General features: G+C 51.5%; 1 protein-coding gene across 8 annotated transcripts in view; it reads left to right on the forward strand.

Annotated features, from left to right (window-relative positions):
• Positions 1-21206, forward strand: part of LOC125719501 (histone deacetylase 9-B) — a 41400-nt gene extending 20194 nt beyond the window's left edge. For 4 of the 8 annotated variants that reach the window (XM_048994346.1, XM_048994350.1, XM_048994348.1 and 1 more), the window contains 10 exons: positions 2044-2288; positions 3549-3723; positions 4820-4928; positions 5155-5276; positions 11752-11886; positions 12399-12514; positions 15489-15611; positions 16434-16617; positions 16755-16972; positions 19379-21206. In XM_048994346.1, the coding sequence (XP_048850303.1) occupies positions 2044-2288; positions 3549-3723; positions 4820-4928; positions 5155-5276; positions 11752-11886; positions 12399-12514; positions 15489-15611; positions 16434-16617; positions 16755-16972; positions 19379-19699 (1748 nt within the window). In that variant the 3' untranslated portion in view covers positions 19700-21206. Of the gene's footprint in view, positions 1-460; positions 1918-2043; positions 2289-3548; positions 3724-4819; positions 4929-5154; positions 5277-11751; positions 11887-12398; positions 12515-15488; positions 15612-16433; positions 16618-16754; positions 16973-19378 lie in introns of all 8 variants that reach the window. The other 4 variants (XM_048994344.1, XM_048994343.1, XM_048994347.1 and 1 more) reach the window with 3 other exon arrangements.
• Positions 21207-23887: the final 2681 nt, after the last annotated feature.

Raw genomic sequence — 23887 nt, forward strand, 5'->3', positions numbered from 1 at the left:
CCCTAATGCCAAACCCTAACCTCTACCCAGCCATAACCTTAACCATAAGTAAATAAACAAAATACAAGACTTTTGGCATTTTTTAGTTTTTTGATTGCAGTTACAGATTTTTATAAAATCATCTTGTGGGAACCAAAAAAATGTCCCCACAAGATCAAAATAACAGGTTTTTATCACATTGTGGGAACATTTTGTTCCCACAATGTAATACATGCATGACCCCCCCCCCCCCCCCCACACACACACACACACACTATGGGCAGATCAAGTTTAATCTGAAAGCGGTATTGGGAAGCAGCGTTGGAAGGTTCCAGAATTTGACAGCCAGCGGTGGAGCTGTCATTAAAGAGCAGAGCACGAGTAAACATCCCTGGTGAAACACTTTACCGTAACGGATCTGACTGTATGTGTCATCCTGCATAGAGACGTTTTCTCTTTTTCTCTCATTACATTTATATAGGTAATACAGCTCAAGGGCCCAATGGTGATATCAATACACTGGCAACCGCAGGATTTGAACCCACAACCTTCTGGACATGCATAGAGATTCCCAAACCTGCTGAACTGCACACCGCCTCATTACCAGTATGGTACAGTTTTTGTGCTTTAAAGCCCCCAGCCTGCAAAATACTGAGCTCTGTGTTTCTTCTGGCCTCATGTTAGTTGGGGGGGGGGGGAGTTGGTGGCATGACTTCAAAACCTTCATTTCATGCCTGGGCGGAGAAGCCTGACTGTGAGCCCTCGTCTGGGAAGGAAGCACGCGCTGGTGATCTTTCTGCTTTCCGCCACACTCTGCGCGCTGAGCCATGGTCCAACCCCCACCCCCCCTTGGGGTTAGAATCGGAACCTCCGGCTCACTGCGTCACTCACTGACATGACTTCAGTCTTGTGAAGTAGCTATTTTTAAGCATATTTTTATTTGCGATGTTGAGGTCCTCTGAATAGCCAGAACCGCACCCACCCCCCGGCCAGTAAAACCTGCTACCCCAGACATAGTTACGGGACTGACGTCTGAAGCCAGTTGCCCGAGCGACTTCTGCCTTGGCACCTTACTTTCTGGTAAAGGAATTTCGTTCTGGCACCTTTCAGTCGTTCTTTGAGTGCCCATGGTTTCATGTAGGTGTCACACAGGTGATTTGTGCACCTCTAAGCCCTGAACGATTTAAATGTCGTCTTAAATGTTAAGAAGTGACACTGCCCGCAACCTAGAGGCTTCCTCTGCCTGATGGCTGCACACATGCAGTTCTCTGACTGGCCACCAGAGGGGCGCCCATCTTATGTTATCCTGCCTTTGTACCGGAGCGGGTCCATTCTGGAAAAAGTGCCTCTTAACGCTAATGTTTTTGAATTATAGGTTAATGGAATCGGATGTTTATCAGTCTTCCCTACGGAACACACGTGGTATGTGCCCAGAAGCAGAATCATTATACTGGGCCCTGGGCGCGGCCCTGTGCGCCGCTCTCCCGACAAGGCGGGGGGGGCGTTCTCAGCAGAAGGTGCTGCGGTGGGGGATGAGTCTGGCGTCTGAATCTATAACGGGGAAAAAAAAGTGAGAAAAATGGGGGGGCTCGTTTAGGCAACACTGTCACCATGGCAACGTGAAGGGAGGTGTGTGTGTGTGTGTGTGTGTGTGGGAGGGGGGGGGGTTGTGTGGGCCTGTTACTGATGTGTTTCTATATATAACCCCCCCCCCCAACCGGGCCTCTCCGGCTAGATATGAGGAGCAAGTCTAGTCTATAGTGGGGGGCATGCAAATGTCTCCCCCACCCGTACACACGGGGATACTTACTGGGGAGGGCAGTGTGCGAGCCAAGGGGCCATGCAGGATGTTAGTTTGGGGGGATTTCTGTGTTGCCTGCGACACGCTGGAGGGGGAGCTGGAGGTAACATCCGGCCCAACACACAAACTGGCTGATGGTGAGCATAGGTGACCTGCAGTGACCCTGTGACCTTTAACCCCTGTTTACCACGACATACCTGATCGGGAGCAGTGCATGACCCTCCTCGCATCATCCTTGACTGCTCCCCTCTTCCCCTCCCCAGTGGAAGTTAAGCCCGAGGTTCTGGCCGTCCTGGAGCCCGCCTCGCCGCTGGACCTGAGCACGGACAGCAGGATGCCGGCGCTGGGGGGGGGGGATTCGGACGCCTGGGAGCGGCGGCTGCAGCGGGAGCTGCTCCTCATCCAGAAGCAGCAGCAGATCCAGAAGCAGCTGCTCATCAGCGAGTTCCGCAAGCAGCACGAGAACCTGACCCGGCAGCACCAGGCCCAGCTGCAGGAGCACCTCAAGGTCAGAACCAGCCCCCCACTGTCCTCCCTTTCAGTAAGAAATATCTCTGTTTCCATGGCTTAGCCCAGTTCATTTGGTACTGGATTTAAATTTGTCCCATTTACTTGCCTGGTACTGGACTTCAATTTGACCCAGTTAATATAAAACTGGGCTTGAGGTTGGTTTAGTTACAAAAGAAGGTTATCTCCAACTACCAGAGGAAAACTAGCAAGAACACTGTTGCTCTTCTTAGTTTGATATGCAGTTTCATTTTTAGTACCTGATTTTAAGTTATTTTTATTTTTAGAAAACAGTTATTCACTAGATGCATAACTGGGTGGCAGGCATGGTGGGTAAGAATATAGAAATGTTTAGGCTCTACATGTTATAATGTCGAGTGGTTTGACTGAACCAGCACAATAGCAAACTAAGTAAACAGGTACAGTATTGTTTAAATAGTGTTAAAATAAAAATTTATTTGCATGTCTGACTGTGTAGATCTTTGTCCTGTTGCATATATTTTTCATCAGGTTTCCATTAATGGCATCAGAGTGCATGTAGCATGTAGACGGGCCGACTGTATGCAGGCTGATGTACGGAATTGATAAACTAGGCTGTCTGTCATCAAGAATCAAGCTTTTCATCACCAAAAATATGAATTTGGTTTCCATGCCTCTCTGGATATTGGGAAATCGGTGCCCCCTAGCGGACAATCTCTTTTCGTAGTAGCCGGCATGGTGTCCGAGGTCCCCCGAGCGCTGACCACACCTACCAGCCTGTACTTACGTGCTATAGCCGCAAATTCCTGTCAGCACTGACACTCGTGAATTTGAGTAATATTTTACATTTTATTTTCATCAACGCGCGGGCTGCCAGCTGTATAACTTAGCGATCAGGGTGGGGGCGGGAGTGCTGTCTGTACAATTCGCCGAATGGGGAGCGTCGCACCGGCTAAGGAGCTAATAGACCTAACAGACACCATGCTATAATTTAGATTATCAGGTTATCCTATATCCTTAAATTTAACTTCTGGAAATTCTGTCCTTGTGGAAACCCTAATTTTGGGGGCTCCAGGTGGCTGCCTGCACTTGCATTTTATTTTTATAAAACTTTATTTATGCGGAACTGTTCTTCGGTCACATTGGAACATTCGGTACAGATATATTTATGGGGACTTCCCATTCATTCCTGTTGTGCTGTAATAAACTGGGAATTGATAACAAACAAAACGTTTCCGCATTAATAACGCAGATGACGAAGCTTTTTCATATCGGTGCTCAGCTCCAGCAGGAGCTGCTGGCCATGAAGAAGCAGCAGCAGGAGCAGAACCTAGAGAAGGAGCGCCGGTTGGAGCAGCGCAGCGCCGAACTGGAGGACGCGCACAGGCACGAGCAGGAGCGCCAGCGCAGGGAGAAGCACGTGCTCGTCCTCCGGAGCAAGGAGCGCGCCCGAGAAAGTAGGTGGCGAGCATGCTGAAACGTAGCTGCGGTCATGAAGTACACATTGACCAAACAGTAGTCATGCCTTTTCCTTATATATTTTTATACTAAAATGATAAAGGGGATATTACATACAAGACCAAAGCATGGATTAATAGTGAATATGTATTTTTTCCTTTGTCCACACGGTGGAGCAGTTTCCTTATTAATGCTCGCAGTTCAGGGCAACGCAACATTTAAACGGCACCGTATCTCCAGGGTGAGAATATTTGTTTAGTTATATGCATAATCTAATAGACCATGTAAAATACCTTTAAAAAATTAAACTAATGCAACCCTGGAGGAAACTGGTTGCACAACTGGCTAGTGTTCACCATTAGTTATTGTGTAAAAATGCTTCAATAGTCATACTGCCTATGTACAACTTAATTTGAATTTTTACATCTATTATTTTGTGGAGTGTTTATATATTACTAATCCCGGCATTGATTAAAATAATGTGGAAAAATGTTTCCTAAAATCTGGAGAATAACCTTAACAACCAAGGACAGCTCTTAACTGGCAAAGCGTGACTATTCATACAACCAGACACTGTGTCCAAGGAACCTTAAAAATAATGATCTCTAAGGTAGACCAAGAGAATTAAATGGAAGTGTTTTCCAACTGAATTTCATATGCCTGTGCTGTGATTGAACATAACCTGTAAAATTCAGATGAACTGCAACTTTTATACGTCTCTGGGGGGCGCTGTTCATTTTACTGTGCCCCGTTAACTAGGTGATTTTACTTTGAAATTTTATATGTACGACATATTACAGCACAACTTAAGCCCATAGAACTTGGCTTGCAGTTTTGCAACATTAAAGATGTAAATGAGAAAATCCTACATTTATAGTTTGTGTAATTTTTCCAGATGAAATGAACATGTGCATGTCTGTGACACATTCTGTCATTAAGTACTGCAGCCACTTCCAAGCGTGAAAATTAAAATCGGTGCACTGAAAGCAACTTTTATACCTGAAGGTCAGGCCTTCGCAGTGCGTGATGCAGTGTGACCCTCCTCGCAGTTGCACTGTGGATGCTTTCCCGACTTTGGGGGTTCTGCTCCTGTAGGTGCCATGGCCAGCACTGAGGTGAAGCAGAAGCTTCAGGATTTCCTGCTGAACAGACCGGCCAAGGACGGCAGCTCCAGTCACGTGACGGGCTACCGGCCCAAGCTATGGTGCGTGCGAGTCACGTCTCGGGAAAGTCTCAGGAACGTTCCCAGAATTGCTTTTGATGCTTCGATTTTCCCATTACTGGGCGGTCAACGCGGTGAAAACTGAAGTCATCGTTCTGCGAACGCATTAACCGCTGTTCTTCTCCTTTACATTCTGTGTAATCGCTGACGTTTCCTGGGTTGGCGTGACGTCATTGTTGTTGTTGTCGTCACGTTATTTACTCAACAGGTTGTCCCAGCATATGTCTATGGACCAGAGCCCCCCCAGTTTGGGGACAGCGTCATCCGCCTACAAATGCACCCTCCCCTCACCGCCAGATGGAAAAGACAGCTTTCCGCTACGGAAGACAGGTACGTCAGCGCGCGGCTGAGGGCCGCCATTCTGGCAGAATGGAAATAATCCTGGCGGGGTGGGAGGGGCTGTGTATAAAAATAAAAATAAAAATACACCATAACAGGCTTTGGCATGTTGGTTATTCCACAGAGGTGTTATAACCCCCCCCCCCCCCCCCCCCCCGTCATTAGATCAGACCTGCAGTTCAGAATGTTATCGGATCGTTCTATAATTAGTGCTGGCGGACATGATCCGAATACTTTAGCTTTTTTTTTTTTTTGTGGGCCTGTGAATCCGAGCCGTCCATCGCAGTGCCTGCGAGGAACATCCTGCACCAGCATCGATGCCCGGGAGCCGGGGCGCTGCCTAAATGTTTTCAGATGGGCCCCAGCGATACCGATCGCCACGGCGCAAAGGTCAACGGCACGTGTCACCCCGGTGACGTCCGGCCGGGGGTCCTGCCCGCGGTGCCTGTGCATCCAGCCCCTTTGTTTACATTTGAGGTCACCCTGTGTGATAAAGGGCTTTTTGTCTGCGATCGCCCGTTCAGGGGTGCAGCAGAGGCGAAGAGGCTGGGGAGTCCCTTGGCCTACTTTGGCCCCGGTTAATTGGGGTAGGGGGATTACCCCGTCCACATCGAGGGCACTGCCCAGAGGTCTGCAGTGTCGCCCAATCTGCCACGGCCAGGGGCGGTCTGCTTAATGCTCCCCGTTGACCTTTGACCCCAGCCATCCCCCTGTTTCTTAGCTGCCCTCGGGCTCCCTGAATACAAAGACGTCTATGCTCCCTCGCTTAAACAGGCAGGGCCAAAGGGGGAAAGCGCATAACAAGCCCAAATTGCTCTGTTTTTGTTGCTGCCAAAGGTACGGAAATATGCATGTAAGTCTGAGCAAAAAAGCTCGTCTTTTCAGTCCCGGAGAAAGGCCAGCTCTCCTGAACCCGCCTGAACCGGCCACGTGGACCCAGTTCCTGGACCGGGCTCGGTCGTGTTTCACATAATCGCAGCTGAAAGATAAAACAGGTTCGACTTGGAGAAAACAACCTGGCACAGCCGACTCCATGAACGTGTTGTTTGTGCATTTTTCGCCATGTCATCGTTGCCATGGTAACAGGCAGCACTGAACCCACATTAAGGTGCTCAGTGGTGACGTGGTTCACTGTTCCTGACGGGCGGCGTGAGTCACATGTTTAGTCAACCGTAATGGGGTGACTGCCAGAGCGTCCGCGTGTGTGTGTGTGTGTGTGTGTGTGTGTGTGTGTCCGGTGTCCGATTTTCTGTTCAGACTGGTCGCAAGTGACGATTTGGCACAAGCGTGTTTGAATGCGCCTATTGGGGAAGTTTAAATCTGGTTTGGATCTGCTGGTTCCCGGAGTGCCAGTGAAGATTTTTAAGCTCACTGAAAGACCGGAACAAAGTTTAATTCCCGTCCGTGAGTTATGAGCTGAATTAATAGGTCTGGAAAGTAATACAGAGATTTCAAAGTACGTGGGGAATGTCTTCAGTCTGTGCTGAGGGAATTCACCCTGGCCTTGTGCGTCTTGCAGCTTCTACCCAAATTTTGGCACCTTATCGCGGACGGCGGAGTGAAACTGCCCATAATAACTCCAAAAATTGGGTGGTATAGGGGTTCGGGGGGTAGTACTGTAGTCTCACACCTCCTGGGATGGCAGTTTGGTTCCTGACTCTATGTTTGTGGAGTTTGCATGCTCCCTCCTGTACCTATGGGGGTTCCCCTCCTACAGTGCCTGTGCAGTGAGACGGATTTGCACCCCCCCCAACCCGGTTCCCCTGGGATAGCTGGGATAGGCTCCAGGCTCACCGTGCTGGATAACTGTTTATGGAAAATGTTTGATTATGTGCATCGTGAAGGCGTGTGGATTCTTCCTGCTCACGGCCCGCTGAGCCGTGGTGTGGCCCTGCTTATTCTCTGAAATGAGACGAATTCCGCGCTTGGTAACAGGACGCCTCCCGCTCCGCTCTGCTCCGCTCCGCCCCGCTCAGCTTTGCTGGCCGCTTCCAGGAGTGAGTTGTGTTTGCTGGTGTCCTGGCTCTCAGACACGCGTGATCTGGGTCCGTTTTCATCTCGGGGATAAAAATGATCACAGGTAATCAGTCCTCCCCCCCTTTTACAAATGATGCCTTATTTATATTTGGCAATTATAAGTGAAATGGCCCCTTTTTAGATGCCAGGCTGCCGATACGGGGTCAGGCGTGGGGCGAAGGCCGGTTTTAACCAGATCCATTCCGTCTGTTTGAAAATCGGTTATGGTTCAATGCGATGCGATCAGCCGCTGTCTGCTCGGCCTACATGTCTACCTATTAGGGTTTATCTTCTTTGGCTCTGGGAGCATCTGCATGTATTGTAGCTGCGGTATTGGGAGGGGACTTAGGAACGACTGCTTCCCTCCGCGTCGCCCCCACGCCTGACTCTTCGGGGTCCGACACGCCGTGTTTCAGAGAGGCCCCCGCTGATGGTTTGCTGTTCTGTTTGCTACCTTAGGAGTGGCTGATGTGTTAATTGAGATTGTATTGCAGCCCCCCCCCCCCCAAAAGAATAATTCTTCTCCTCTGATGGGAACATCCACGGGTAACTTCCTGCATCTCAAATTTCAGTCCCTAGATGTGGGCTTTTCCAACCCTAGCCCCCGCAGCCACTTCCTGTCCGTCCTCATTAAAGCTTTCTTAGATGCTGGGTGGGGGAATGGGGGTGTGTGGGTGGCCGGGGAATGGGGAGGGGGGGGGTGTTAGGGACACAGAGGTAGCTATTGTTCTTCGCTTGGAGTCAGCACCTGACAGTGTCGGGGATGATGGACAGCTGTCATCGGACTGGAGCGTGGGGGTGTGGATGACAGGGAGGACTGCCCCTTTAAAGCCTGCTGAGGGTCACATGGGAGGACTGTCCCTTTAAAGCCTGCTGAGGGTCACATGGGGCCCCCCTCTGGACAAGCAGATCCGCAGCACCAGCGTCACTCAAATCTCCAGCCAGAAAGTGCGAAGGCAGGTTTGATTCTTTGCCAGATTGATACGGCTGTATGCTTCGCTGGACAGAATACAGGCCAAGTCTCATTCTCAAGGGTCCAAGAACAGATTCCACTAGGGGTCACATCTGTCACCATTATTTCACATGCTGTCTTTCAGCGTAGCAAGTCATTTAGCAGGTTTTACTGTTGGACACAGTGGGCGTGGCCTCACACCTCCTAGGGGAATATGGGGGCTAAGTGGGCGTGGCCTCACACCTCCTAAGGGATTATGGGGGCTCACACCTCCTAGAGGATTATGGGGGCCCAGTGGGCGTGGCCTCACACCTCCCAGGGGAATATGGGGACAGTTTAAGTGCCCCCTCAACCCAATTTTGGATGATTGCTTATGGATGGGATGAATATTAATCTTTGAGGGCAGCTATGGGCATCTTCTAACCTGGTACCTCTAAGCCGTGCAGAGCTCGATTTGTATGAAAGCTTTTCCACCGCACAAAGTACGGTACTTTCACTTTTCCATTGACTTCCGGTCGAGTACCAGTACTGAAAGTTCCAAACCAGCTGGGGTACTTCTTTGGTACTTCGGTACTTTGGGGTATCTGCTGTCGATTGGTTATGCAAATAGCCTGCCTCTGAAACACAAAATACAGCCGGCATCGCAGCTAACAGCGAGAAATGAAATAAAAAGCAGTAGAAACAAAAATATTTAAAAAGTGAATTGGAAGCATGGACGAACACAGGCTTTAGTCGGCATATGGTCAGAAGAACAGATCCAGCGGGATTTGGATGGTGCGACTCGAAATAAAAAAGTATTTGCTGTAATGGCAAACCGCTTGGAAGTAATGGGGCAGACGCGAGACACCGAACAATGCCGCTTGAAAATAAAAAAACTTAAGCAGGACTAAAGGAAAGTGAAGGATCATAATAACATGTTTAAATACAGCGAAAGAAATACCGCACCGCGCTTGATGATGATGTCATTCAGGGGCGGGCACTGATGATGTCATTTGGCACCACAAAAGAGGTACCATACTTTTGGTACTTTATGGAAGTACCGAAAGTACCGAAAGTACGGTACCTGGTGCGGTGGAAAAGCACCCTATGTAAACACTCTTGATGGCCGGTTCGCGAACCCTCAGCATTCCCAGACCGCCCCTGTACACCTTGCTGCCGGAGTGGCCGTTGCAACCTGGATTCCTGCACCAGGTGCTGGAGACGCTAATGGAGGGGGCTTCAGACAAACACGCAGAGGGGATCTCTGCGAATTAAATATGTGTAAAACCCCCGCCCCCCGCTAATTGTAGAGCAAATATTTTTGTGGTAGTTTTCTAATAGCCGGTATTCATCATGTGTCACAGTGGCCAAATATCAATATTTACTCAAGAAATAAAATTAACATCGCCGCCTTCGCCGCACTCCGGTCCCCCCTTTTGATTTCTGGGGGGCCATTCATCTTTCTCCACCGCGGAGGCGGATGCATTTAATAATGGCAAACTCTGCACAAGGCGGCCCGCCTTTGTTATTCAACCTTTTTTTCTGTGCGGTTTTTAACCGCTTAAGGCTACTGTAAACATGCGGCCGACTGCAGGTGCGTCCGGGAAATGAGAACGGCTCGTTAGATGGGCGACGTCGTGCTCGCCACACCTGGACCTCCGTCTGAGACATCACATACCTCTTAAGGCAGTCATCTCCTCGGGAAGAGGGCGATGGGGGGAGGGGCGCTTTCGCGATGCATTTGATCCCTGGGGGCTGAGATGTCCAAAATTTGCTCAACCCGTGGATGTATAAGTGTGGGATTTTGGGAAATGTAGCCGGGGAGCCAGTAGGGGGCAGCGGGGGGATGACCTTTGGGTTTTATGGGCGGGGCTTGGTGGGCGTGGCCACGCCACCGTTGGCCTAAATGCTTGCATGTGTTGGCGCCTGTTGTGAACGGCTGAATTGTCCTGGGTAACAATGCAAGGGGCTCGACGTGGCGGGGGGGCTGACCCACAGAGGGGCATTGTTGGGTTTACCGGGCTCCGGGACGGAGGCCAGCCAACCTGCTCACCCCTCTGACCCCCTGTGCCCCCAGCCATACATTTGTGTCCTTCATGATTGAGTCTCAGTGTCCGGTCCATGGCTTAATTTGTAGCGATATCGCCCCCCGCTGGGTGGCAGGAAGGGGGAGGGCTGTAGGGTTATTAAAGGAGGTTTTCATGAGCATACCTGACGTGGCTACATTGCTGCCCTGAGTCTGTGATATATTCAGATTTCTGTGGTGACACATGTGCACTCTGTCCAAAGTGAGAGGGCGGCTCCACCATGACATCTCCCGATGAAGAGGAGGGGGGAATTGTCGCAACACGCCAATCAGCGCAACACGGCTCCGTGGCGGGATTCCCCTGGAGCACTGTCAGGAGATCTCCGTTACGGCATGAATGCCAAAATGAATCACCAGATTTCCCTCCGGACAAAGTTAAGAGGGAGAACAATCTGGCAGGGGAGGGGATGCTTTATTGGCCCGGCTCTGAACAGGAAGTCCTGAAGTGAATCACACTACCCAGGGACGGCCGGGGAGTCTGACAGACCTCATGCCCCTGTATGCCGGATGGCGCCGCCCTGGTGATGACTCACTGCTGATTCACCCTTCTTGTCACTTCAGTCTCTATGAAAATGAATTGTTTGTAGACCACTGGAGTTCTGTGTAAAAATAAAATTCCTTCTCTGCTTTAATGGTGCCAGGGGGGGGGGCATGCAGTCGGCTGCTCAGCGAGAATCCATGACTGAGCTCCAGCCTCATTTAAGGCGATGCCAGATCTGGATTGTCTGGGTGGGGCAGACCCGCAGGGGTGGGGCGGGGGGTGCCCCCTTGGTGGCCTGTACTGTTTGTCTGTTAGCTTGACGGTGGCTACTGTATCTTCCCTGAGGTCGGCGGGGTCACAGGTAGCGGACACTTCTGGCCGGATCCGTGTTGTTCTGCCAGATCTGTTCCAGATGACGGGAAAACTGCAGCCTTGACGTGACTCACACTTAAACTGGAAGTCGGCTCCGATTGTTTTTTTTTTTTTTTGGGGAGGGCTCCCGGGGGGATATGTAAAGGTTAGCTGCCGGGAGAGTCTCCACGGCGCCCTGTAACCACCCCCCCAGCAGAAATAATAACCAGCAAGGCCATTATTTAGCTGACATTTCCCTCCGTTTAAGGGACATGTCTGTCACCCCCAGGGGACCCATCTCTACGTGCTCATTGGGCAAAGATGTCCGTAAGGCGATGATGTGTCAGCGGCCACGTCGTAAACTGGGGGGGGGGCTTATTACATCTGCTAATTCATCTCAGACTTTTATCCAAAAGTTCCTTTTCTTGTACGTCACTCCCTAGGATTCGAACCCACAACACTTGTGTTATTAGCAGAACGCTGTACTTTTTGAGCTGCAGGGATGGGAATCTGGGATATCGGTGTCATTATTAATTGAGGGAGGCCTCAGGAGTATAATGTTCCTGTCAGCTCAACCCTAACACCCCCCCCCGTCTCACAGCCTCAGAGCCCAACCTGAAGCTGCGGTCACGGCTGAAGCAGAAGGTTGCCGAGCGACGGAGCAGTCCGCTGATGTGCCGGAAAGATGGCAGCGTGCTCATGGTGCCCTACAAGAAGAGAGTGCTGGAATTTGCTGGTAAGACACTGCCCCCCATGCCCTAACCCCGCCCTGACCCCACCCTAACCCCGCCCTGACCCCACCCTAACCCCTCCCTAACCCCTCCCTAACCCCGCCCTAACCCCGCCCTGACCCCACCCTAACCCCTCCCTAACCCCGCCCTGACCCCGCCCTGACCCCGCCCTAACCCCACCCTGACCCCACCCTAATCCCACCCTGACCCCTCCCTAACCCCTCCCTAACCCCACCCTGACCCGCCCTGACCCCGCCCTAACCCCTCCCTAACCCCGCCCTAACCCCGCCCTAACCCCGTTTCTCAGTGCTCAGCTCTCATGCCTGTCCCTTCTTTTTCTCCTTTTTACCCCGCGCTTCACTCCCCTGTCATTCTCCTGCCTTCACCATCCGCCGTTACTGAAGCAGATACCATTATAATGGTAGCACATTATAAATAATGATGCCATTTTAGCGCTGTGTTCGCTGGTGTATCTGCTTCCGGTTCTGACTCTTGATCCATTTGATCCATTTCACAGGTTCCATAGCCAGCAGCAGTGCCCCAGGATCTGGGCCCAGCTCTCCCAACGACAGCTGCGGCGGCCTGGGGCCTGAGAACGGCGCCTCCCGTCTGCCGGTCGCTTCACAGAGCGAGGTACGGCAGGCAGAGTGTCGGGGGACATGCAGACACACACACACACACACACACACACACACACAGGGAGGTACGGCAGTCAGAGTGCGGGAGGACATGCAGACACACACACACACACACACACACACACACACTGCGAGGTACGGCAGGCAGAGTGCGGGAGGACATGCAGACACACACACACACACACACACATTACAACCATCAGTGGGCGACTGTTTTCATCTTTCTCCTCTGAAATACAGCCCCTTGGGTTTTTGCATTGGTCACATGACCTTAACGCTCGTTAGGCTCATTAAATTAAGTATGCAAATTCGCTTTACTGCATTCTTCTGAAATCGGTCGTTCAGACAGACTTGCCGGGTGGTTAAGCCATCAGATTCCTGTCCTTATTAATTACGCAAGTACTTGGGGAAAACAGAAAGGATCGTTATTTAACACATGTGACCTAATCAGAAATGCTCTTTTCTCTGCCTCTGATTTGTGAATCTTGTCTCGTTAATTTATCGGTAGAGCCCAGCCGCTCTATGAACCTGAAACGCAGCTGATTTGCATGACTGTAACACGCACGGGCAGACCTGACCTCCTGAGAGCAACACTCAGTGTGGATGTGACTGAGATGTAGGCTAGGGGGCGATGTAGAGCCAGCCTCTGGGCTCACAGCTTTCACTGCCTGGTAGAGATAATGCCCCACACATATAAGACAGGACACCCGCACACTCCCATAGCAGAACAGCTATATGTTCACACACCACAGATAGCAGCTGGAAACCTGAGGTTAGCCTAGTCGTCCGCGTGGAGCTTTTCACAAATGCTCGATAATCAGCTTAAAGCATTTCTAAGGCATTTCCATACACACAGCTTGGCTGTCAGGCTGTTGAATTACCTTCAGCTCTGTCCCACACTGTCTCAGGAAGGGAAACAGGAGCTCACATCATATATTAAAGGTGATTAGCAGTATTTTGTGAGTAATATTAGTATTTTGTAAGTAATATTGTGGAGTGTAACACCTGCCTCGTGTCCCCTCAGTACATTGCTGTCTGGGTTTGGGATCTAATGGTGGTTCCGGAGATTCTTGGTGTTCTTCGCTCCCGCCTCCGTTTGGTGCCACTGCGGCTCCCACATCCAACAGATGACAATGGTTTCTTCTTCTCCTGTCTGCCGTGGCGTCTCTGCCGCGTCACCCCCACAGCGACCCGCGGCTCCGTTCTCCCCCACCACCCTGGGCCGGGGTTATTTTTGGGTGGGCCTGGAGACAGGCCCCTAGCTGCCCCTGTCTGGCTGTTTTTGTTTGTCCTGTGAAATGTTAGAGGAGATGTTAAAGACACAAGGGGTGGTGCTGGGAGGGGGGGGGGTGGGGGTCTATTTTTTTTGGCCTAATTGATATCCCAGGCGCTGGTAGCAGAGGGTGGCCCAGTACTAAAGGCAGACAGATCTGTTGTGATGAGACCCCCCTGCCCCCCCCCCCCCCCCCCACCCCCCGGGCCACCGTCGGACCGCGCACTTCCTGTTTATTTCGCAAGCAGGGGGCACCAGAACACTGCCACACAGGCCACACCTCCTGGAGCAATGCATCCCCTGGGGACTGCTGGTCTCACATACAGGTCATTGTGCTATGCCCCCCCCAGGACCCTTGCTGGGCAAAGGAGCCCCCACAGGGCACAGGAAGTGTGCCCCAGTGGCAGACGAGACTCTGGGGCACACTAGATTTTGTGGTGTTTCTGTAAGGTTTATCATGGGGGGGAGTTATGGATCTGCCCCCCCCCCCTTTTTCACTCCTCACTGGGCTGAGAGACTCGTCATGCCGCGACTCAGATCCTCGTTTCTGTCCTGACAGAAAAACACTCAGCCTTTCTGCCCTTTTTCTCTGGCAGGTTCAGTCCGTGGTCACAGTGCCGGACGGGCTGCCTCATGACAGCTGACAGTGCGGAACACTCTGTGCTATAACTGATCACTATAGGGTGATATACTCTGTGGTGTTATATGCCGAGGGCACCCCTCTCTCCCCCCCCCCCCATCGGCAAATTCTATTGTCACAATTCGGCGGCTCGCCAGAGTATTTTCTTTGCAAATGTAGCTCTCACTTTGAAAAAAGTAGGAGATCACTACCATACTCTCTGTGGTGTATATTCTATGGTATAATGATAATCTCATACACTCTATGGTGTATATTCTATGGTATAATGATAATCTCATACACTCTATGGTGTATATTCTATGGTATATTGATAATCCCATACACTCTATGGTATATATTCTGTGGTTTATTGATAATCCCATACACTTGATGTTATATATTCTGTGGTTTATTCATAATCACATACACTCTATGGTATACATTCGGTGGTATATACTCTGTGGAATAATGGTAATCACATACAGTCTGTCTATGGTTTAATGATAATCGCACACTCCTGTGTTATATATAGCCTATGGTATGTCCTCTATAGTATAACACAAAGATTTGTGGACTTGGCAAGACCCGTCTTGCTAACTTGCCTTCCAAGACTAAAGCACAACACAGCGGCTCTCCATGGATCAGGTTCACCAGCCCTGCTCTATGGTATATATTCTATGGTATAGGGATAAGCAGGGATCACCAACATGGCTCCCGCGGGCACCAGGATACCCCCAAGGAACCACATGAGTCGCCCGCGGACCTGTTCTAAAAATAGCACAACTCACCAGTGAGAAGAGTCTAAAATGTAAATTTATCCTCCTAATCACATTTGCATTTATATAAATTTGAAAATGACAATATCTAAAAAAAAAGCGATTCAAACATGTATATTACACATGAAGTTTAGACAAGTTTAGGAGGGTGTTTCACACTGGTAGCCCTTCGTATGGCTCAGTACCCGTGAAGTAGCCCTCAGTTTCAAAGAGGTTGGTGACCCCTGATCTATGGAATCTGCTCTGGCGTATTGATAATCCCATACGCTGTATGGTCCTGTCTCCCGCTCTCCTGTTATAGCGTCTGCTGTCACTCCCAAGACTCCTGAAGCCTGACGACTCCATGAGGCTGCTGTACACATCGCCCTCTTTGCCCAACATCACGCTGGCGCTGCCCCCCGCGGCATCTCCCTCGCCCATCGCCGTGAGTGTGCCCCCCCCATGCCCGTGTGTCCGTACCTCCCCCTACGTTCCTGTCCCCCTCCTCCTCTTTTTTTTCTGACCAAGCCTGTTGAAAAACTAGCTGTCAGAGGTTCCCAGGGTTAATGTATGACTTTGGGGGGGGGCGACCCTTGACCCCCCGAGGATTTATGCCTCTTGGGTAAATAACGGCGGCCGGTATCCGCTGTCAGTCGCGCTGCCAGCCGTCTTTAGCACCTCGTTCATCACGCCCATTTAAGACGTTAAAGCTGCCACACGCTCGGCTGCACCTCCAGATAGCGCACAGCCACATCCCTCATGTGTGCCTTAGATTTACACATTCATCCTGGAGAAATGATGCTCTGAGATAGATGTGGTAAATCGCGTAAATATTGGTCACTTTTGGGGGCTTTTGTGGCATAAAAAGAGCCGAAATGTCCACCTTCAGATGTCCACTCAGCGCGGCGTCTGTTCAGGCGGGGGAGCAGCTCCCGGGCAGTCTCCAGAACGTTCTATGGCTATTTCACAGGGAACTGATTGAGAGAACAGAGAACCGAGGATGAGAGTTCGGAAATCACGCCATCTTCAATAGCTGGTTAGCTGGATAACTTGTCGGATTTAAGGTAGCCCACTCTGAATGGATTTTATCTTCGTTCGCTTACATTTACCCCAGACTACCTTAAATCCGAAGAGGTATCTTGCTACACCAAAAATCCAGGCCCCTGGAGTCTGATAGACCAAATGATTGTAAAAATGTCAGGAAATTGCCCCCCTGCCTCGTCGTCTCCCTGCCCCTCTTCATGTTCCCCGTTCCCCTGCCTTCCAGGCCGCCACCGCCCTGAAGGAGGCGTCGTCGGACGTCGGATCGGACAGGCAGGTTTTGCCGGCTCACTTCCTGGGCGCCATGCCTCCGGTCGCCCTGGAAAGCAAAGTGAACAGCAGCCACCAGGCTCTGCTGCAGCACCTGCTGCACAAGGAGCAGATGAGACAGCAGAAGATCCTCCCGCCAGGTAAGGCCCCCCCCCAGGCCCAGAGAAATGGCTGCTTCTTAAAGGGCCGGTAGGTCTGTTTGACTTCAGGTGTCAGCCATAATAGGATTATAGTTATAAAACAGAAGGATGTGTAACCGGCCTCCCCAACCATTCAGGCATTGGAAGCGTCCCGGTGCTCCCCCCGTCCCCGCTGGCCGTGAGGGAGCGGCCCTCCCCCAACCTGCGGCCCAAACTGCCCCGGCACCGGCCCCTGAACCGCACGCAGTCGGCGCCGCTGCCCCAGAGCACCTTGGCCCAGCTGGTCATCCAGCAGCAGCATCAGAGCTTTGTGGAGAAGCAGAAGCAGTACCAGCAGCAGGTCTACATCAACCAGGTGGGGGGCACCTCCAGTCCGAAAGCCGCTGCTTCTCAGGACGTCCCGGGGGGGTCGTCCCGGGGGGGTCGTCCCAGGGGGGGTGCTGCTCTTGCACCTTTACTGAACCTGAATAACTGCAGTAACTAGGGGGCGCTGTGTTGCTCCGTGCCGTGCACAGGGGTGCCGCAATCGGTGGGGTGGGGGGGTGGGGGGCGGCGGGGGGGCAGTTAGGATGATCCCCTGAGTGACAAAAAATATGGAAAATAACTGTATTGGTCTGGACTGGGGAACCCAGTATGATAAACTTTTATGGGACCCAAAATCTGTAGCGACACCCCTGGCTTGCCTGTGATGGGAAGGTTAGCGGATTGAATTCCAGTACTGGGGGAGTGATTTCACTGAACTTTCCCAAAGAAATGTACATTGTACATCAATAAATGTTGTACATTGTACATTGTACATCCCAAATCAATAAAATGTAGGTTTAATAAAAATGGCTGCGGCAGCATCGTTTCGGTGCTGTTGGCTCCTCTCTGCATGATCCGGCCTCGCTGGTCCTGTTATGACACCCGAGTGTCGGGTCGTCGGCACGTCCCCCCCCGCCACACGCCAACTCAAAGCGGGGCTCCGTACTGCAGAAAGCGCCCCTTTGTTCTGTGCTCGCGTGCACTGTGGCCCTGCCCCCCACCTCGCCGTCCAGACCCTGAGTGTGCCCCCCTCCCCACGCAAAGCGGAAGTGCTCAAAGGCAGCATTGTGCCTGACACATTGGGAAGCCTGTCCCGGTGCATGCTGGGAAGCCTGTCCCGGTGCATGCTGGGAAGCCTGATATCAGATCCGTCACCCTCATGGGTGGTTGGGGGGGGTGCCAGAGCTGTGAGGCATCATTCCCCTTGTTTTACTTTTAAATCGACATCCCCCTCCCTTCATAGTCTTCACTATATTCACCTCCCATGGTGCTATTAAATGTAACTGTTGTATTTAAGAGTGTTGAAGTAATCGCGTCACAGGATAATTGCTTGCCATTTGCCGTTTTCAGCGCCATGCATGTTGCTTCTCTGTCAGTCGGCCCCCCCTGCAGTCTAAAGGCAGATGAGCCCCTCTGTTCCTATTTGGTAGAATGACGTGGCTCCTGAAATCTGACCACCGGGGCGTCTCATTTTAGGGCTTTTGCTGGCTTCACAAAGGTTTGGAGAGTTCTTTCACACTGATGCCCCCACGGTGTCAGTGAATAAGGTGTCAATGTCCACCAGAAACTCATCGTTTCCTTTCACGTAAAAGTCGAAATATTACCCACAATGCCTCCTGAGCAGCATTATTTATAAAAGCCAATAAGAAGCTAGTGCATTTCACATAAGCCAATAAGAAGATAGCGCTTTATACATTTACTAATAAGAATGCAGAGCTATTTGCATGAGTTATTAAGAAGGTGTTGCCTTTGTTGTATATTTTTCTGCCTCACTGGGACGAGGGCGCTCTGCAAAGGGCCTGTACTGTGTGCCGGCCAGACAAGTACGGACTGCTGCCCTTTGATGTCTCCCACCGCCTGGCCTGTAGCGGCTACACGGTGACTTGTTTTAATGCCCTTCCTGCTGCCCCCCCATGATTTTCATGCAGTTTCATTTCCTGAAGGCTTGGAAAGGGGCTGCCTGGCTCAGAGCAGATTTTTGCTTCCATTTCATTCCCCAAACCCACCCCCCCCACCCCCCCCCGACCCCACTCCAACTCTTTTTAAAGAGGTGATATTGTTTTACAGTCTGACTGGCACGGTCCCACCATGCCTCGGCCTCATGGCCAAATGGCCCGTTAGATCCAGCCCCTATCCCCCCACTCCCCCCAGCACCACCTTCTCGGAGGTCACCTTAACCGCGTAATTCCTGTCATGGTGTTTTGGTGTTTTGAAGGCGCCTGGTTTTTATGTCACCACAGAGCTGTGTGTGAATCCCACAAATCTGGGGGGGGGGGTGGCTGGAGCCATGACATCACACACCCTCCCCGACTCACTGGTGACTGTAAAACAGGGCTCAGGTCCGAATGTTTATGTCAAAAGTTTACAAAATATTCCTGATGTGAGTTATGTTTCATAATATTAAACGACAGAGTGTCTGCGTGTGTGTGAGTGTCTGTCTGTCTGCACATACATGTACGGTACATGTTATATCTGTTTACAGTTGTTTTTGTGTACATTGCACTACATTATCTATGTATTTTTCGTGTTGATTGTAATTGTATTTATTCTGTTACTGCACACGCACCTTAATTTACACTTGCACCTTAATCTGTATTTCTGATCTGTGTTTTGTGTTAATATGTGTTTTATTAGAAGGACATGCACAGTCAGATTTTCAATGCATGTGTGTCTTTGTAGGATCTGAACAGAACATGCTATACTTAAACTTTCTTGCTGTCCCTGGCTCCCCTTGCAGATGCTCTCGCAATCTATCGAGCAGCTCCGGCAGCCCAGTGACAACCTACAGGAAGAGGAGGAGGAGAGGGAGCAGTGCGCGCGTCACATGCTGCCCCCTGGTGGAGTCATCCGGAAGTACAGCCATAGTGGCAGCACCTGCAGCTCAGATGGAGAGCCGCCGGATGCTCATGCGGGGGTCATCAGGGTGAAGGAGGAGCCTCCTGACAGCGAGGATGAGGACCAAGCACAGGGGGCGGGGCTGGGGGAGAGGGATGCTCGCCTGCAGCAGGTAGGGGGCGGCGATGTTCCTCAGAGGGTAGTCATACGAGCCATTATGTAGAAAAGGAGCTGGAGAGGCGGAGAGATGGAGGGAGAGAGAGGAAGGGGGAAGACGCCAGATCAGAAAGAAACAACACTGACATTGTTAGTAAATGTGTCCTCCTCCGACGAACCGGGTCGGGCCCTCAGATCCCCGCGAAAAGCTTGTGGACGACGGCCAACAACCCTCCCCCCCCAGCCTGCCACCACCTGCACGCCCCCGTGAGGCCGCTGAGTGTTCAGCGCACACCTCTGAATCCTCCCCGGTTACCCGGCAGTTTCGTCCTCAGTGACCATCGCCTTGTGTTCAGAGGACAGCACGTGACATTCCACAGAAGTGTATCGCGGTCACTTACATGACGAGTTACACCTTTAACCAAAGTGACTTACACAGCGTTTCCTTTTTTAATCCTTTATACCTTTGTAAGGGTGGTGCCTCCCGCCGGCAGTTCTGGTTAGACACCTCGTTCAGAGAACATCTCAAACACCTCAGCGTCTCTCCCTCCCACGCTGTGCTCTCCAGTCCCGATCCTTTCGCCCAGTATGTAAATTCGGCAGGAGCGAAAGGCCAGTTTCAGCCTTTCCTTCTTTTGTTGTTGTTGTAAAGCCCGTTGCTCGCTGCCGGCTGTGATTATTCTGGACTCGGTCCTGCCTCCGTCCTCTGAGGAGTGATTTAACGCTGGGATCTTTGAGATCGTTGAACTGAAGGGGGCATTTGGGAGCTAACCCTGCGCGAACCCGCAGCTATCTCGGCGGATACGCACTTCCAGGGCCAGCCGGCGAGACGAAAACGAATCTGAAGGCAAAGACAAGCACCGGCACCTGGCCGTCGCACCCCCCCACCCCCTTGTTTCCCCCTCCTGGGTCCCGAATCCAGGCGCCTGTCAGGCTCTTCGCTCCCCTGTTGGCTGAGGAGTCATTGGGACCGGCCCCGGGACAGGAAATGCTTTGCGCGGAGTGAGGAGTCGCCGTGATTCATGCAGAAATGCGAGAGAGGGGGACCTGGCGGAGCTGCCAGGGCCGCAGCCTCAGAACTGATTCACTGCCGAAGGCCCCCCCAGCCTGGCATTTCCTCTCCGACCTCGCTGCCATTTCTCTGGGGGTCCAGGCCACCGTTCCTTGCTCATGTCGCGCTCCGTAGCGCTTTTTGTGTCCGCGTTCAATTTTGCCTGATATCTGTGAAGCATCGCAGGTTTGGGGGAAAGGCTCCCATGGACTCAACCCAGAGAGACAGATCATTTTAGGTGCGAGGGGACGGAGGAGACCCCCCCTGCTGATCCGCTTGGTACGCACCGAAGTGTCCGATCCACACCGGGCTGCACTTCTGCCTGCAGTGTTTTCCCAGAGTTACAGCCCGGCTCCATGTAGATGTTAGAAGCTGATCCAGTGCTAGCGGTGCTTTGCTGATGTTCCCTTGTTCCTGATGTTGTCGTCGTCGTTGGGATTTCACGCGCCTCTGTGTTTGTGACCTTTCCTCTGCCTTTGGTTATGGTCCTTTTTTCTAAATAAAATACATTTCTTGTCTATGCTTTAATCAAAGGTTGTGTTGGTCACTGGGTACCTCAGGTGTGTGTTCCAGCTCGAGTCTGTGTTTTTTTTTACTAAGCAGAGACTCTGAAACAACGCAAACACGCTGTTTTTAAATAAAACCATTTCTGACTTGTATTTTGCTTTAAAAAACAGAGCACAGCCCTCCTACTGGAGCCAGAACTGACTTGCGTCATTTCAGTCTGTTAAGCGAAAGGTGGACGACGGTCCCTTGCCCGTGCGGCTTCCCGCCAGATCGTGTTAAAATCGCATGTGTGCCGATACACTCCAAAAAGGTGTCTGTGCTACGTAACTGTGCGAAAACTAGCTGTGACGCCAGACGGACCCACGAGACTCACCAGGGACTAGAAGATGGAATGGGGCAGCTTTAGAGGCGCCCCTGGGATGCAAAGCAGACGGCCGGGATGAGCAAACGCACAGCCGTGTGACTCTCCAAGCACACGAACCAAGTGAAAAACATCCAGAGCTTAAACATGAAGTGCTGTGTAAAAGTCTTAGACAGTCAAAGGAAATGTGTAAAGCTGTTCAGCTGGGTCGTACCAGAAGCAGTTAGTCAGAACACATGGGAATTACCAGTAATATGAAATTCTTGAAAGGTTCGGTCCCCAAACCTCAGCCATTCCATATATTCATTAAATTTCACCAACAACTCACTGAATTAGCTAACTGCCATCCATCCATTTTCCAAACCTGTTCATCCTACGCAGGAAATAATCCAGATTGGGATGCCAACCCATCACAGGGTGCCCACACCATTCACCTTGGACCCAGAGGGAACCCCATGGGGAGGACATGAGCATGCCAGCCCTTCGTCTTTAACTTAACTAGCTAAATAAGTAAACGAGGTGCGGCAGTGGTTGAATTACTAAAATACATGGGTGTGTTGGACAGGTGCTACCGATACCGGGGTGACTTACGGAGAGGTTTTGGAAGCTGACACGCTTTGACTGGCATTTCATAGTTTTTTCATTTAAATATCATTTTATCTGAATCCCAATCTCCCCCCCCCTACATTTTACCTCTTGCAGCTGATGGAAAGTGACTAGTCTGGCCTGTCCCCCAACTTCTCCCCCCCCCCCCCCCAAACCGACCACATGTGCTTCAAACTGCCTGCAGAGCGATGGGGGCTGCAAGCCTCTCCCAGATTTATACCTATTCCCCCTGCCATCATCTTTTATGATTTTTTTGGAAAATTATTGCCCCAAAATGTTGCCCGGGTGAATTTTGATACCTCTGCCCCTGCTGAGATCCCTTCCTGGTGCTAAATCTTAACGGACTCGCTAATTTTTAGTGTTGTGGAAGAGAGTCACAGGGGCCGTCCGATAAAACCGAGCATGAAGGCAGGCAGGGTCTACCTTAAAATTTCTGTTGTTTGAACACGGAGCAAATGGAGCAGCGTTACTGAGAGGAGGCATGTGCAGCGGCTGTTTTAAGGTGGATCGAGGCCTGTGCTGCCAGAGACACTTCAGTTCAATTAAAAAAACTTTATTTGTCCCCGAGGCGACAGTAACTTGTAGACGACTTGTGCCACACGTGGGATCTGTGTGGGACTGGCGAATGAAACCATAATTCCAGAGTGTACACCAGTAACTGATAGCCTACTACGCATTAACTCACCTTGCGAATGAACCTTATAACCATCACTAGTGGCTTTTTCAATGGAAGACCACATATTTTTTTCCGGGTGAACTGACACTCTATGTATTCCTCTTACATGGTGCTTCACTGTGCTCCGCCGCGTGTTTCGGGTCGTACCCACGATCCCCTGGGGCACTGGCATGGCTATTGCCGGAGCCGTTCTGTTCCCACACTCGAGTCACATCGGACTCTGCAGGGATCGGGTTAACCCTTTAAATCTGGGCTTAAGGGCTCTCCGCCTGTTTTGTTTGATGTTTACAGTGACGGCTGTGAACCAGGGGGTTCGTGGGGGGGTGTCGCCGTGCCACCTGGGTTGGCTCCCAGGAAATAAGACCCCCCCCCCCCCCGGCTCCTTGATCCCTTTTACTACCGGGCCGCAGCGCCCCCTGCTGGCTCCCAGGCCCCTGATTTCACAGACAGATGCACGGGGATTCGTGACGACTGCGGTGGTGTCTGCAGACCCTCCTCGCTTCTGGCACCACCGGCCATTTGGGTGCTGCCCCCCCCCCCCGATGTGTGCTGGAGTGTGCGTGTGTCCCACGATGCATGTGAAGATAGGAAGCCGTGTAATTTCGGTGGAATGTGGTATTTGGCAAAGCGTGTCGGTGCTGTTTGGGGTTATGCCATTTATCTTGGGCCTTGTGATTCCAAACGAGCGTTTACAAAAGCAGAAACAATAACAGACAGAGAGCCACCTGCGCCTGCCCCCCCCCGACCCCCCCGGCCCAGTCGACCCAGCTGTGAAAGCAAACAGGAGTCCTTCTGGAGTCAGCCGGGTGTGGCCGTAACGCACTCACTGTTTCTGTCTCCTCGCGCACGGTCCGAGAAGAAAGAACTCAGTGTCACGGCATATGTGTGCGTGTGTGTGTGTGTGCGTGTGTGTGTGTGTGCGTGTGTGTGTGGCCGGGCCCGGCGGAAAGCATGTTTCCTGCTATTTGGTTTAATTAGGTCTCTCGCGTGCCCGGTGGGGCCTGCTTGGCCCAGACGACCCCGTGACCATTCGCTGCGGGCTTTCCCGGCCTGC

Source organism: Brienomyrus brachyistius, chromosome 23 (genome assembly GCF_023856365.1).
Source record: "Brienomyrus brachyistius isolate T26 chromosome 23, BBRACH_0.4, whole genome shotgun sequence".
Lineage (NCBI taxonomy): Eukaryota > Metazoa > Chordata > Actinopteri > Osteoglossiformes > Mormyridae > Brienomyrus > Brienomyrus brachyistius.